Raw genomic sequence first — 16,358 nt, 5'->3', positions numbered from 1 at the left:
TCATTTAACAGAATATTTATGAGCACCTATTCTGTGTGAGGCTTGACCTGAGACAATTTCATGGGAACCCGTGTTCTTTTTTGATTTAAATTTTAAGAAAATAGATGAGTTTTAAAAATTTAAACCAGATTATTAGGTATAATGGTAAACTATTTTTGAAGAGTCATATAAAGTTAATTTTGTGTATGTTGAAACTTTCAAGGTAATCCTGAGTAGTTATTGTACATTTTAATTATATGGACAGCCTTCAACTTCCAGAGTCCAGTAATTCCTCCCAATGGAACCCATCTAGTGTAAAGATGGGAAGACACCTTCAGGAAGCATCATCGTTTTATTTTTTAACATTTTCTCTTGGTTTCCAAGGGTAGTGCAAGTGGGGAACCTCTCAATTCCTACAGTGTTTTGACTCAACTTTTAGCCCCATTCTTATTGAGACAGACACTGCTTCAGTGTTGAGGGAACACAACAGAGTGATATTCTGATCTCCATGGAGTGATGGGCAAGAAAATTGCCATGGAGATCAAGAAGTGCTAGCTTGGAACTTACAAGTGAGTATCTTTCGCACCCCAGGGGTGCCAGAGGACTACTTTCTCTCAGGGCTGCGTCCCCTGTCTGAGCACACATGCAGGATAGCTACATAGCTGGCCTAAAGCCACAAATAATGTGGAATATGGAAATTATATGGAAACCATCTCTATCTTTTTCCTCTTCTATGTAGAAAGCCTGCTTAAGGGGTGGAATTGCTTAATAAATACATGAGACGACCTAGAAATAAGATTTATAGGGTCTTGCTTAATATGAATAAATGACGTCTGTTCTTTAATTTCTTCAGAGAAAATATCCCAAATCTTTTTATAAATATAATATCTTATTATTTAAAACTTTTCAAAAGGCATGAATATATTTTCCCTGCAGACAGACATGCATATGCACATTTGCAAGCACAAACACACATGCAAATACATGAATGTCATTTGTTAAATGTTCATATTAAAATACTTAATATTTGTATGCAAGCTAATCAACTGCACATCACTCCTTAAACATTTACCAAATGACCAAATGCTTGAATTAGATTAGGTCGCTTGCAAGGCACCACTGGGATATTTTAAAAGGAACAAAATGATAGGATATTGTTAATGGATAGGGGGAAGACATTCTTAGACACAGAGAAAATATAGAGAACAAAACTCAACGATTTAATGGCAAATTATGAAATTATATGATAATAGTCTCCAGTAACCAATAACAGAGCAGAGGAGTAAATGAGCCCTGGCCTAGGTCGAGAAGACACCTTGGAGAGCTTGAGAATTGAACTAGGTCTTGAAAGATAAGAACAGAATGAGGAGAAGAAAGGGAAGAAGATTAATAGAGTTATAATTGGGTTGAAAAGGAGCCCAGTTGGATAGAGCTAGGCAACTGGAAGGTAAGGTCAGTAAGGATGGCCTTGGATCGTGGTAGTCCTTCATATCCAGTAGAAATACCTTAGTCATTTTCCACCTTGGCTTCACATGAGAAGGAATTGGGGAGCTTTTAAAACCACACTCTGGGCAAATTAGTTTAGAATTTCTGAGATGTCCCAGGCATCATGAATTTTTAAAGCTCACTGGTGATTCCAATGTACAGCTAGTGGTTGGGAGCCACTGTCATGAGAAAGCTTCCTCAAGTTCTGGGAAGGAATAGCACCATTCAAAAGTCAAAACAAGATAGTAATTGCACTTCATGATTGTGCAAAATACTTCCCCATCTTTCCAATTGACTTGAAATTGAATTTAAACTTTGCTCAAATTCAAGGAGACTGCAGATAGTCATGCCATGCTAAACATTGATATTACATGATGTTTTAATGCTACAGCTTTTAACTCTAGAACTGAAGCACCCTTAAAGATCACAGATGGGCCCAAATAGATTCCTTGGCCCATAGAACAAATTAGTAGAAGATTAAATAGGTGTGTTCTTTTTTAAATATATAGACCCTTCAGTTAAAATAATTCTTAATAAAACATTATTTATGCAGAAAATTGACTGACCTGTGTTTCTTTACAAGGTTTGAAGGAGAAGTTCTGAAGAACTCTGATTAGAGCAAGTTTCATGTTCATGAGAGCAAACCTCATGCCAATGCAGTTTCTGGGTCCATTTCCAAAGGGCGTGTATATGTAAGGATCTATGTTGTCCTTGTTCTTCTTACTGAACCTGGTTCCATATTGGTAGATTTTTTAAAAGTTAATGACCTAATACCCCTAAGAGTTACATGTTAGGGTTTCTTACTTAGGGCCCACTCCTCTACTTGTAGTACACAGGATACTTTTGTGGACTGGTCATTGAAATCCTGCTATGCTTATTTTACTATGAGAATTGTAAGCTACAGATCCTTTCTACTCTCGTTACACTATAGGAGGTTTCAGTCTTGTTGAGAGGAGATAAATAGTGTTGCAAAGAATATTTATTTCTAAACACTCAGATTATATTCAGGGTGGTTATGTGTTCACACTATAAAGGCACATAAGTGATGAGACTGATGGAAAAGTAGATTCCTGCCTCAAGTCACATTTATATTGGTCATGAGGAAGGAGAAGAAGAAATTGTCTTGCACTATTTCAAAGTTGTTATTTTGCACTTTCCTTCTCATCTCCTCTCTTATTTTTCTAATTCTCCTCCTTCTCCTCCCTACCTTGTCTTATCCCTCCTCTCCCCCTTCTGCTCCTTTTGTTCTCTCCATCTCTCCCTCTTTCTCCCCCACACCTCCATAGAATAGTTGAAGTCAGATAATGTACATGGGTGTATGATGCTACTGTACCAGTGCAAAGCAGTATCATCACTGCTTTCTTTGTCTATCTGTTCCACTAAGCTATAAATTCTTTGAAGATTAGACCCATGTTTTTTATTCAAACTTGATTCCTAAATATTTGATTATATTAAGAAAAAATATTCATTTCTGGAACATAATAATAGCATTGTGATCATGTGTTTTTAAAAGAGTCCTTATATTTTGAACACTTATGACCCATAAGGACATAACTGATGACCTTCATTTTAAGTTTTTGGGACTGTGGGTGACTGTAGTTTTCTTTTATCTAGTCTATGGTTTGTAAAGTGTGACAATGATCAATTTCATGAAAAAAAAAACTTTCAAAAATAAAAAGACAAGCAAATGATTGTACAAGACCACGACTGTCCTGTAGATTAAGAGAGGCAGAATATGCTTGAACCAGGCTGTTTCAGGGAGGACTGCTTTCCCAGTGGCCTTGTACCTTTCAGGGAGGAACTTCTCAGGCTCTGTCCAGTGCTTTGGGTCATGATGAAGAACATAGCTTGGAATCATCACCACCACCCCTTTAGGTATGAATATCCCATTGATTTCAACATCTTTTTTGCAGACCCTCTCAAGTCTCATAGCAACTGGGAATAATCTGAGCTTTTCATTCACCACCATGTCGAGATACTCCATCTGTAGCACAGTATCATAGGTGGGTGGTGCCTTGAAAGAAAGAAACAGATTTGGATAAACTGAGGTTTTGAATTAACTTTTTTATTTTATTTTTTTTATTTTTATTTTATTATACTTTAAGTTCTAGGGTACATGTGCATAACGTGCAGGTTTGTTACATATGTATACTTGTGCCATGTTGGTGTGCTGCACCCATCAACTCGTCAGCACCCATCAATTCATCATTTATATCATGTATAACTCCCCAATGCAATCCCTCCCTCCTCCCCCCTCCCCATGATAGGCCCCAGTGTGTGATGTTCCCCTTCCCGAGTCCAAGTGATCTCATTGTTCAGTTCCCACCTATGAGTGAGAACATGCGGTGTTTGGTTTTCTGTTCTTGTGATAGTTTGCTAAGAATGATGGTTTCCAGCTGCATCCATGTCCCTACAAAGGACGCAAACTCATCCTTTTTTATGGCTGCATAGTATTCCATGGTGTATATGTGCCACATTTTCTTAATCCAGTCTGTCACAGATGGACATTTGGGTTGATTCCAAGTCTTTGCTATTGTGAATAGTGCCGCAATAAACATACGTGTGCATGTGTCTTTGTAGTAGAATAATTTATAATCCTTTGGGTATATACCCAGTAGTGGGATGGCTGGGTCATATGGTACATCTAGTTCTAGATCCTTGAGGAATTGCCATACTGTTTTCCATAATGGTTGAACTAGTTTACAATCCCACCAACAGTGTAAAAGTGTTCCTATTTCTCCACATCCTCTCCAACACCTGTTGTTTCCTGACTTTTTAATGATTGCCATTCTAACTGGTGTGAGATGGTATCTCATTGTGGTTTTGATTTGCATTTCTCTGATGGCGAGTGATGATGAGCATTTTTTCATGTGTCTGTTGGCTGTATGAATGTCTTCTTTTGAGAAATGTCTGTTCATATCCTTTGCCCACTTTTTGATGGGGTTGTTTGTTTTTTTCTTGTATATTTGTTTGAGTTCTTTGTAGATTCTGGATATTAGCCCTTTGTCAGATGAGTAGATTGCAAAAATTTTCTCCCATTCTGTAGGTTGCCTGTTCACTCTGATGGTAGTTTCTTTTGCTGTGCAGAAGCTCTTTAGTTTAATTAGATCCCATTTGTCAATTTTGGCTTTTGCTGCCGTTGCTTTTGGTGTTTTAGACATGAAGTCCTTGCCCATGCCTATGTCCTGAATGGTACTACCTAGATTTTCTTCTAGGGTTTTTATGGTATTAGGTCTAACATTTAAGTCTCTAATCCATCTTGAATTAATCTTCGTATAAGGAGTAAGGAAAGGATCCAGTTTCAGCTTTCTACTTATGGCTAGCCAATTTTCCCAGCACCATTTATTAAATAGGGAATCCTTTCCCCATTTCTTGTTTCTCTCAGGTTTGTCAAAGATCAGATGGCTGTAGATGTGTGGTATTATTTCTGAGGACTCTGTTCTGTTCCATTGGTCTATATCTCTGTTTTGGTACCAGTACCATGCTGTTTTGGTTACTGTAGCCTTGTAGTATAGTTTGAAGTCAGGTAGCGTGACGCCTCCAGCTTTGTCCTTTTGACTTAGGATTGTCTTGGCAATGCGGGCTCTTTTTTGGTTCCATATGAACTTTAAAGCAGTTTTTTCCAATTCTATGAAGAAACTCATTGGTAGCTTGGTGGGGATGGCATTGAATCTATAAATAACCTTGGGCAGTTGAATTAACTTTTAACTGAGTCCATGCAGTACTACTGACATGTTAGAAGCTCCAGAGAATAACTCATACTGGTAAAGGATCATAACATTCATAAATTGTTTTAATAACTGTCATGCCCATTGATGTGCTCAACGGCCCACTGAGATGTGTGGAGGAGTTATGAAAGTGGGAGACATTCGGGATGGTTCTCACTCCAGGGACAGAAATCCTTAGCATAACCGTCTAGTGGTTTTTATTTCTCATGGAAACAAATGTGACTAATAGGCTATGAGCATTAGCATCAGATAAAATATGACAAAGTGATTGTCACCTTTCAAAAAAGAGCTCACACATCTGTAACCAAGAAAGTGAAAAGAGACATTAAAAGCAAATTCTCTGTGCCACACAAGGACTATTGGTCAAAGTCCTGCTTCGTAATTCTTTTTGTTATATATACAAACAAAAACAGCTACTAAGCAGGATTTGTATTGTATATATGTGTGTGTATATATATATACACACATATATATATACACATATATACAATACAAATGTATACATACACATATACACACACGAGACTTTTGTTACATACATAAAATGTGGAGAGAAACACTATATTATATAAAATCTCTATCAATAATTTGAGGACAACTAGTCCCTTCTATCCCAAATATGACAAAAGAAGGTTCTGGTTGGATGTTACCAGACCACATGATTTCAGTGCTAGTGGAAATTATAAAGAGGATAGAACCTCACACAGCCCTATCCTCACTTGCTGAAACAGTCTCCTAGTTGTTGCTCCAGGGCTGAACTGTAATTTCTGAAGAACATCCCTTTGTGTTCACCTCACTGCCACACCCAGGCCAGCCCAAAGCCGTTTCTCTTCATACCACAAAGAATCCCAGTTTTGGCAGAGGTCTGAAAACAGTACAGTTGATATGCACCTAGTACTTGGTGTTATATTTGGAAGGCACTCTTATAGAGTTTAAGAGTTTAGCTCAGGTGTCAGATACCCTGGTTCCTACTTGGCTTCTTCACCGGTGGTTACCTGACTGAAACATGAGACAGGTGTGGGGCAGAGCTGAGTCAGCCTGCACAGCGCACCCAGGGCCAGGCTCCGTCAGACCACAGCCAGCATAGAGCAAGTCCTGCCAATATTACCAGAGCTCACTGTCAAGACTTGTGAGCAATAAATGCTTATGGTTAGATGCCACTGAGGTTTTGGATGTTTTTTATTTAGAATTATTGTGATAGCAGAAAGCAGATGAACCAGGGAGAGGACTGTTTAACAAAGATCTTACACTTCTGCCAATAGCAACCATTCCCTATGTTTCTTTCTTTTTCTTTTTAGAGCCTTCCTACACAGTGTCAGTGAAGGAATCATGATTTTGCTTTTCATAAAAATTCTCCTGGGAAGTGGTGAGGAGGCATTTTTGCTAAGGCTTCACCTCCTCCCTCCTTCTCCATGTATCATCCACTCACCTTATTGGGTAGAACTGCATCAATTTCCTCCTGCAGTTTCTGCTGGACATCAGGGTGAGTGGCCAGTTCATACATAACGAAAGAGAGAACACTGCTCGTGGTTTCATAGCCAGCAAAAATGAAAATGATTGGGCCACAAGCTCCAGATCAGACAGAGCTGAATGGAGAAGAAAGACATTTTAGGTAAATCAGATCAATATAGGCTATCACAGTTTAGATGAAGAGAAATCTAAGTGAAAGTACTTAAATCCCTAGGGAAAAAAATAGAAAAGCAATTCAGAGTCTCACTGGGGGTGGTTTCATTCTGATGTGTGTCTTACAGAGCCACAACAAGGCAAATCATTTTTATCAAGTTTTCCCCAAGGTCTTCGAGAATGTGGGCCATCCACTCCTTCTTGTGCCATCCCTGACACCTGCACAGCTGGGTAATTTCCAGAGAGAGCATTTCTTCGTAACATACTCAGTGTTATGGGTGTGCTCCTCGAATGATCCTAAAAGTACTTTGTTGTAAATTAATATGGGGTAGTCTTCTCTCCCAAGAAAAATGTAATTTATTTTAGCCAAAATATACCTTGACAAACTTTGAGAGAATTTGCAACATTAATGGTTAAATGTATGGAAAATTAAAGGACATTTCCTGTAGATATGTTTGAGGGAACTTAAGAGACCAATATTGGAATACAGACCACCTTTTGCTACTCAAAGTGTATGGTCCAATGTGTTCAGGAATGCATCTGGAAGTCTTATTTAGAAATTGAAAGGTGGCCGGTGTGCGGTGGTCAAGCTGTAATCCCAGTCACTTTGGGAGCCAAGACTGGCGGTATCAGAGTTGTCAGGAGATTCAGACCATCCTGGCTAACACTGTGATAATCTCTCCCGTCTCTACTAAAAAAGCTTACAATAAAATCTAGTCGGTGCGAGTGGCGGCGCCTGTAGTCCAGTACCCGGCAGAGGGCTGAGAGCAGAGAGAATGTGTGTGAAACCCAGGGAGGCGGAGCTTGCAGGTGAGCGCTTGAGATCCAGCCACAGCACTCAACAGACCTGGGTTGATGAGAAGAGAGCGAGACTCCGTCTCAAAAAAAAAAAAAAAAAAAAAAAATGCAAAGGCTGGGTGCGGTGGCTCACGCCTTTAATCCCAGCACTTTGGGAGGCCAAGGCAGGTGGATCACCTGAGGTCAGGAGTTCAAGACCAGCCTAACCAACACAGAGAAACTCCATCTCTACTAAAAATACAAAATTACCAAGGCATGGTGGCACATGCCTGTAATCCCAGCTACTCAGGAGGCTGAGGCAGAAGAATTGCTTGAATCAGGGAGGCTGAGATTGTGGTGAGCCAAGATTGTGCCATTGCACTCCAGCCTGGGCAACAAGAGCGAAAACTGTCTCAAAACAAAACAAAACAACAACAACAAAAACAGAAACGCAAAATCTCAAACCCAACTATTGAAGTACTGATTCACAATCTGAATTTCACAAGATGCGGTGATTTGTGTGCATAGCCCAGCTTGAGAAGTATGGATTATATCTTTGAGATGCATCAGCTGATAGATCTAGGCTATAGGTCTCAGAATTGACTATCTCAGGATGTACAGCAACTGGAGATGGACAAAAAGCTAGAAGAGTGGTGATTGACTGTAGTCTGATGAATGGCATTAAAATAGCATAAGCTCCTATGATTAGAAGTTTGCCCCCATCTTGGTTTTTCTCCTGAGAGAAGCTCAGGATGGTCCATCACTGGTCTGTTTGATCAGGACTGGATTAGGACATTTAGAAACCTGGAACACAGAAATTAATATGGTGCCTGTTCCAACAATGTAATTCACAACTAAAACCAATATGGAAAGAGTGTGAGAAATGTTGACAGAGCTGTGATTTACCAGTCAAGATTTCTGTGATGCAGTTGTGGGTAAATTCAACTATCTAATAATTGTATTCAGTTACCATGAAACTGATGATACTGATGCAAAATTGAACTATAATCTCAAAGTTTAGAGCTCTGCTGTCCAATATGGTAGCCACTATCGACATGTGGCTATTTAAAATCAAATTTTATTCAATTAAACTTAAATACAATTTAAAATTTTTCGTCAGTGACACTAGCCACATGTGTAGTACTCAATAGCTATATGTGTCTAGTGATTTCTAGATGAAACACTAACACAATAGGCTATTTCCTTTATCACAGCAAGTTGTATTGGGATAGATAGATAAATAGATAGATAGGTGATAATCAATAAGCAGATAAGTAGATGATAGATGGATAGATAATAGATAGATAGATATAGATAGATAGGTAGATAGATAGACAGACAGACAGAAGTAGATGTAGACATGAACATATTTAAAGTGGTATGCTGAAGTCAGCCTACTCCTGCTCTCTAGAACCAATGATGAAATATTCAGGAATTTTGTGACATGATTGCCAAATCTTGGTGGCTTGAAATTGAACATGGTCATCATTTTGCCACTGTCATAGTAATAATGACTTCAGTGAAAATCCAACATGGGTTTTAAAACTAGTAGGTGAAAGATTAAAGACAAAGAGGATATTTACACGGTCTCAGAGGTTTTCCACACAAGTTACTTATCCATTCCAAAGGGAAAAATAACTTTGTAGTAGATTAACCTGGTGAACACACTTTCACCAAAAAATGCCAGTTAAAATCACCCTTATTAGGACAGCATGCCTCCTGATTGTATGTTAGATGCATTAGGTTGCTGCAAAAGTAATTGTGGTTTTTGCCATTAAAAGTAATCACAAAAATTTGCAATTACTTTTGCAGAAACCTAATAAATTTCCAGGCAGAAATTTTAATTCTGAGGATCTGGAGGATGCTGAGAACTGCTACTTGATCTCATGTAGGTGATCCACAGACCACTGACTCTTTCTGGCATACCAGGTTTCCTTAGGGTTGCCCTTTAAGTTTAGAACATGGCTATCTATGCCTGTATGCCTCTAGAAAGTGCCTCCAGCTACCATTTATAACATCCAAAACTGTGTCATTCTGCTATGTGGCAGAAATTCTCATCTTCCTGGAATACTTCCTGCACATTTTCAGAACAAGGGCCTCCCTCCGAGTGCCCCCCCAGTAGCCCCCAGAAGCACTCTTTGGATACCTTTGTGGGACTCAGTGTCTTTCGAATTCTGAGAGTCAATCATCAGCTGAAGGAAATCCACTCGGCGCTAGAAGCAAAAAGAGAAATTTTATTGACAGAAAGTGACTCATGAAGTCAGAAGTTAATTGGAAGTGCAGTCGTCAACCTCCCTTCTGAGAATATGGCCCCTTGAAGACCGGAAATCTGATGGGTGTTGCCTGAGTCACCAGTGAAAAAAATATCCATCTAAATCCTTGGAAAGCAGGATGTTTTCCTGAAACAAATCTGGATAAAATGTTCAATTGCATTTTGGTCTTTTCCGTGGTCCTAACTGCATACCCATGAAGAAGTCCTGGACGTTTTATTTTTCTGTCTTCTTCACCAATATCCACAAAGATTATTCTCCTGACATTTCCAGAACTTATCAGCAGCTTTGGTGGGAGCATCTTCAAATACTCCAACATTCCCAAAATCTATACAATCTTCAGCGACACCTGGGTTACCCATTCCTGCCTCCCTGACCTGCAGACATCCTTTGGCTGGCCTCTAGGGCTCATGAAGGCAAAGCTGAGTTAGCCAGCCTTGCAGCCTCAATTCCCAGAGAAGATCCCTGTTCACTTGAGGCTGTGAGAGAGCTCAAATGTAACACACACTACACTTCAGCAGGTGGCCTGATAGTGCCTTTCATTGGAGAAGGTTTGAAATAACAGGCTTGTACTTGAAATGATTCTTTACCAATCTATGATCTAGAGAAAGCATAATACCAGAAAAAATATATCTAAACAGTAATGTTTATCCTTTGACAATTTATTGAAGGGAAGTGATGTGATAAAGTTTTATGTGAATAATATTTATGCCATGGCATACTAATTGTGGTGTCTGATATTAAATTTTAAGTGCTATCTCTGACTCGTTCTCATATCTCCTTCCCCAAACTCTACTTTCTGCAACCAAATGAATTATCTTGCTCTAAGCATGAGTACTCTTTATGTTAAAATATTTCTCTAAAGACAGACAGGGAAGTGCACCAATCATATGTATATTAACAAAAAATTATGAAAAACTAAACATCCTCCTATAACTACCACCATGTTTTACCTTTTGTGTCTCTTTGAGGCGATCTTCTTTTATCCTCTTTACAGATTTTCTTAGAAAACTTGTAACTTTTCTTGAAAACACAGTGATATTTAATGCTTCAAAAATTGGGGTAAGGAATGGAAAGATTTCTGTAGGGAAAAAAAAAACACACAACAGAAATGAAACCATTGTGAACGTGCAAAACTTACCTGGAGCAATTCTTATTTTCTCTGCCAATCAGAAAAGTAAAATACATCAAGGTTCTCAACTGGAAGCCATTCCTTCTCTGACTTTTGCCCCTCTCCCAGGCCAGTGGCTGAGCAAGGGCAGGTCTATGCATAGGGACCACCACTACATCAGTGAGATCAGCAGCCCCTTCTGCATCATTCAAATAATGAAAAAAACAAAATTTAGTGCCCTAATCTCTTTGCCTTTATCTATTGGATGAGAGTCTCTTAGGATAACCCAAATCATAATCTGCTGCTTAAATTAATCATGTTCAAGAAATAGCAGGTAATCAAGATAGAAATAACACAGTGTATCTCGGTCACCTATCACAGAATAAAGCTAAAATCAATAAGGTAAGGAAAACTGGGAAACTCACATATATTTGGAAGTAAAATAATAAACTTTTAAGTAACCAATGAGTCAAAGTAGAAATTAAAAGGGCAAATAGAAAGTGTTTAGAGCTGAACAAAAATTAAGATGTGATAGGCCAGACAGAATCTGATGGTATTTGGCAAAAAAGTGCTCAGAGGGAAATTTATAGTTGTGATGTCTAAATTTACAAGAACAAAAAATCACAAATCAATAATCTACATTCATGCCACAACACAGTAAATGAAGAAGGGCAAACTAAACCTGAAGCCAGCAGAAGAAATAAAATAATACAGACTAAAGTGCAAATTCGTGAACTAGAGAACAAAAAAAAAAAAACCCTGACAAATTAATGTCATTTCTATGAAGTGTCCTGAATAGGCAAAGTTATAGAGACAGAAAGTTGATTTGTGGTTGCATATGACAACAGGGTTTGTGGCAGGGGGTTGATAGCTAAAAATGTATGAGGTCTCTAGATTGACAAAAATATTTTAAAATTTACAATGGTGATGGTCATACATATCTTCAAATGTACTACAAACCATTAAGCTGTACATTTTAAGTGGATGAATTACATGCTGATTTACATATCAATAAAGCAGTTATTTTTAAGAGCGAGAGAGAGAAAAGGAAATAGTAGTCCACGTACTCATTGAGAGAATGAATGGATCTAATGAATTAAATCTTAAAAGCTTCTTGGTGTTTTCCACAAAGGGGTCTTGTGGATTGTTGAGAAAGTCGACATTCACTCCAAATGATGTGCTAGTGATCACATCCATGCTGTAGGCCCCAAAGACGCTGAGCGGAGAGAGACGTGGAAAATTAAAATCAGCACCTCTTTACCATCCTTCCACTATATATGCAACAGGAAACCCTCATGTCTGGTCAAGACAGACAAAGAGCCACAGACTTTCAGAACTATCTACTGGATCATCTCTCATCACACTCCCTCAGAAGGTGGTTATCGGGTGCCAGTGACGCAGCTGGCCCTATGCTGGGGGTGATGGAGACACTCAACTGAGTACCTTTGAGATCAAGGAGCCCATCATAGGAAGACAGGGACCCACTATCAGAGAACAAGAGTAGCATGTGTTGAGTGTGGATGATATAAGGTGGGTAAACACTGTGCTTCAGCAGAACAGGAGGAGAAAAATTCATTCTTCTTAGGGGCTCAAGACAGGTGACATTGCCTGACTACAGACTCTATGCCCAGAGCTGATTCCTCTTCAGCACTTCACAAAACAGCAACACCCCGTTCTGAGCTCCTAGAAATATCATCCTTATTCTCTACACTCCCTGCTCAAGCTTTGGAAAGTTTCACTATCCCCAGCTCTTGTGAGCTGAGATTGCCCTGACGGCAGAATCATTTTAGTAAAATGTAATGACCAACAATGTCCTGGTTTAAAAAAAATTCACTAAAAGTTGATTTGGAAATTCCTATAGCTGAGTGACCACATATCCCTGGTCTGCCCAGGGCAGACACAGATTACACCTGTTGTTCCTGCATAATTGAAGCACATACCAGTGTAGACAGCAAATAATAGGCTTACCCTACCTTTAGCATTAAACCCCCACCCCTTCTCTTTAAGACTAGAGGAAAAAGCAGTGGTGGGAAAGTTTAATATTTAGTATTCTACTGATATCCTCAGAAAAATCATGAAAGGGTCAAAATTATTCAAAGTTCTCCATTATAACTTTCCCATCGTACTCACTGCCAACCAATAGATATCAAGTGCCTTCCCCTTCCACCATTCCATACACGCCATGCTTAAAACTTTGGTACAATCACACGGTTCCCCCCCGCCCCCAAAGTATGCATTTAGTCTTCCAGGACATTTGGGTTGACAATTTAATGGATAAGTAAATCCTGGTCCATGTGCATATGGGAGAAGACCTTTTTCCTCCAGCTACCCCACCTCCTCTTGGGAGTGGCCCCATCTTGGGAGACCCATTGAAGTTGCAATACTACAGCCATCCTTTTATCTAGTCACTGGAATAACTGAGCACCTTTGAGATCAAGGAGCCCATCATAGGAAGACAGGGACCCACTATCAGAGAACTAGAGTAGGATGTGTTGAGTGTGGATGATATAAGGTGGGTAAACACTGTGCTTCAGCTTCATGGCAGGCAGCTGGCAGGGCTCATGACAGCTCAGAACCCCATGGCTGTGCTACTTACTCTTCCAAGGTGACAGGCTTGCCTGTCTCTGCTTCCCGCCTCAGATTTCTCACCAGCACATCTCCATACTGGGCAATGATAGGGACCATCTAAGCACAAAACACACCACCACCCATAGTAAAATGTGCAGACTCAGGTCCCAGAAGAGCACGGCTTTCCCCAGCACGGAGCAGTAAGTGACATTTTATAATGAATTTTGTGATGTCTTTTCTGTACATAAAGATAAAAGACCATTTTTAGGAAGCTCAAATTCAGCAAACTACCCCTTGGAAAGGGACTGTTGTCTTACTTTTTACCTGTCCCCACCTGATTCATTCTTTAAGTTTCTAATTAAAACTCATGCTATTTTCATACCTCCTTGAGTTTTCCACTGGTGAAGGTTGGAGAGAGCAATGATCGTATTCTCTTCCATTCTTCATCCTCAGCTCTAGAGAGGGCACTTTTCATAAATCCCACCGGACCTACAGGCTAGAGTTCAAAGCAGAAACATTTTGTCCTATGTCAGTTGTGGAGATCTCCATGGTTATAGAAAATGTGTTAAACAGGCATCACATATTTAACAAATATTTAGTGACTGTCTACTAGGTGACAGACAGGCCCTATGCTAGATGCTCAATAGAGATTTATCCCAGATGCCCAGTGTCCTGGGATGTATTTGTGTGTGGGGGCAGTGTTCAGGAGACCCAGCCACCTGATGTGGTCTCCAGCCTATATTTCCCAGTCTCCTTTTACATGCAAATTCTCCACATGGTAGGGAACCTGTTCTTCCAGTGGAATAGACAGGATCAACACCTAGCACTTGTGTAGTGTAGAGAGAGAGAGAGAGTGGTGACAGAGAGGCAGGTGGCTTTGGTGTACTGTATGTTGCCTCAGACAAGCTCTGTCTTTATATTCACCTAAACCATGGGCAACATGAAAAAGAGATGCCTCGATGTGGTGGTTTTAAAAAATTGGTAGGCAATAGTTTTAAAACTAGGAATGTATTTTGAAGAAATAATGCAATTCTATGAACATTCTTTTCTCTTAATTTTTTATCCCACGGATAGAAAAAAAAAGGAAAAGATAATTATTTTTGCCAACTTGGAACTGTCCTATCAAGCCAACATGCTTGAAACTTTCTTTCATCTTCCATAACCATATTTTGTTTTATAATGAGTACTTACAGCACTCTTTTATGTTAAAAATTCAGCAAACTAGGGAGAGAAAGTTCCTCAATTTGATAAAGAGAATCTACCAAAAAAAAAAACAAAAAAACACTTCATCTAAATCATGCTTATTGATGAAAGACTGAATGCCTCCCTCCTAATATTAGGAACAATTAAAAAGTTCGCCCCATTTACTTGACATTATACTGGGAAGTCCTAGTGCAATAGACAAGGAAAAAGAATTAAAAGGCATACAGATTGGAAAGGAAATGAAAGAATTGTCTCTATTTTCAAGTGACATAATTATCAATGTATAAAATCTCAAGGAATATACAAAAAGACTTCTAGAAATACTAAGTGAGTTCTGCAGTGTTCTGTGATACAAGATCAACAAACAAAATCCAAGCATGTTTCTATGTACCAACAATCAATATCTGAAAACACAAGAAAAATATAATATCATTTACAGTCACTCCAACAAAAATGAAATTCTTTAGCTGTAAATCCAACAAAACATGTACAGGATCTCTATGCTGAAAACTACGAATTGTTAAAAAGCAATCGGAGAAAATCTAAGGAAATGGAGAGGCATACTAAGTTCATGAATTGAAAGACCAAACAGAGGGGGGCGGAGCAAGATGGCCGAACAGGAACAGCTCCAGTCTACAGCTCCCAGCGTGAGTGACATGGAAGACAGGTGATTTCTGCATTTTCAACTGAGGTACTGGGTTCATCTCACTAGGGAGTGCCAGACAATCAGTGCTGGTCAGCTGCTGCAGCCCGACCAGCCAGAGGTGAAGCAGGGCGAGGCATTGCCTCACCTGGGAAGCGCAAGGGGAAGGGAATCCTTTTCCTAGCCAGGGGAACTGAGACACACAACACCTGGAAAATCAGGTAACTCCCACCCCAATACTGCGCTTTACCAAGGGTCTTAGCAAACGGGCACACCAGGAGATTATATCCCACACCTGGCCCGGAGAGTCCCACACCCACGGAGCCTCACACATTGCTAGCACAGCAGTCTGCAATCTAAGGGCAAGGCAGCAGCGAGGCTGAGGGAGGGGCACCCACCATTGCTGAGGCTTAAGTAGGTAAACAAAGCTGCTGGGAAGCTTGAACTGGGTGGAGCTCACAGCAGCTCAAGGGGGCGTGCCTGTCTCTGTAGGCTCCACCTCTGGGGACAGGGCACAGCTAAACAACAACAACAACAACAACAACAACAACAAAGCAGCAGAAACCTCTGCAGACACAAATGACTCTGTCTGACAGCTTTGAAGAGAGCAGTAGATCTCTCAATACAGAGATTGAGATCTGAGAATGGACAGACTGCCTGCTCAAGTGGGTCGCTGACCCCTGAGTAGCCTAACTGGGAGACATCCCCCACTAGGGGCAGACTGACACCCCACACCTCACACGGTGGAGTACACCCCTGAGAGGAAGCTTCCAAAGCAAGAATCAGACAGGTACACTCACTGTTCAGCAATATTCTATCTTCTGCAGCCTCTGCTGCTGATACCCAGGCAAACAGGGTCTGGAGTGGACCTCAAGCAATCTCCAACAGACCTACAGCTGAGGGTCCTGACTGTTAGAAGGAAAACTAACAAACAGGAAGGACACCCACACCAAAACCCCATCAGTACGTCA

At 40.0% G+C, this 16,358-nt stretch overlaps 1 protein-coding gene across 1 annotated transcript in view; it reads right to left on the bottom strand.

The window, feature by feature from the left end:
- The window catches only part of CYP3A7 (cytochrome P450 family 3 subfamily A member 7), a 58,095-nt gene that overhangs the window by 10,769 nt on the left and 30,968 nt on the right, over window positions 1–16,358 (bottom strand). Inside the window, 9 exon segments of the mRNA XM_017885961.1 lie at window positions 2,031–2,193; window positions 3,252–3,478; window positions 6,622–6,746; window positions 6,749–6,778; window positions 9,739–9,805; window positions 10,816–10,943; window positions 12,041–12,189; window positions 13,570–13,658; window positions 13,924–14,037. Coding sequence (XP_017741450.1) covers window positions 2,031–2,193; window positions 3,252–3,478; window positions 6,622–6,746; window positions 6,749–6,778; window positions 9,739–9,805; window positions 10,816–10,943; window positions 12,041–12,189; window positions 13,570–13,658; window positions 13,924–14,037 — 1,092 coding nt within the window.

Source organism: Rhinopithecus bieti, unplaced genomic scaffold (genome assembly GCF_001698545.2).
Source record: "Rhinopithecus bieti isolate Rb0 unplaced genomic scaffold, ASM169854v2 scaffold_14454, whole genome shotgun sequence".
Lineage (NCBI taxonomy): Eukaryota > Metazoa > Chordata > Mammalia > Primates > Cercopithecidae > Rhinopithecus > Rhinopithecus bieti.
The sequence above is the reverse complement of the archived record's forward strand: the minus strand, read 5'-3'. Positions and strand labels throughout refer to the sequence as shown.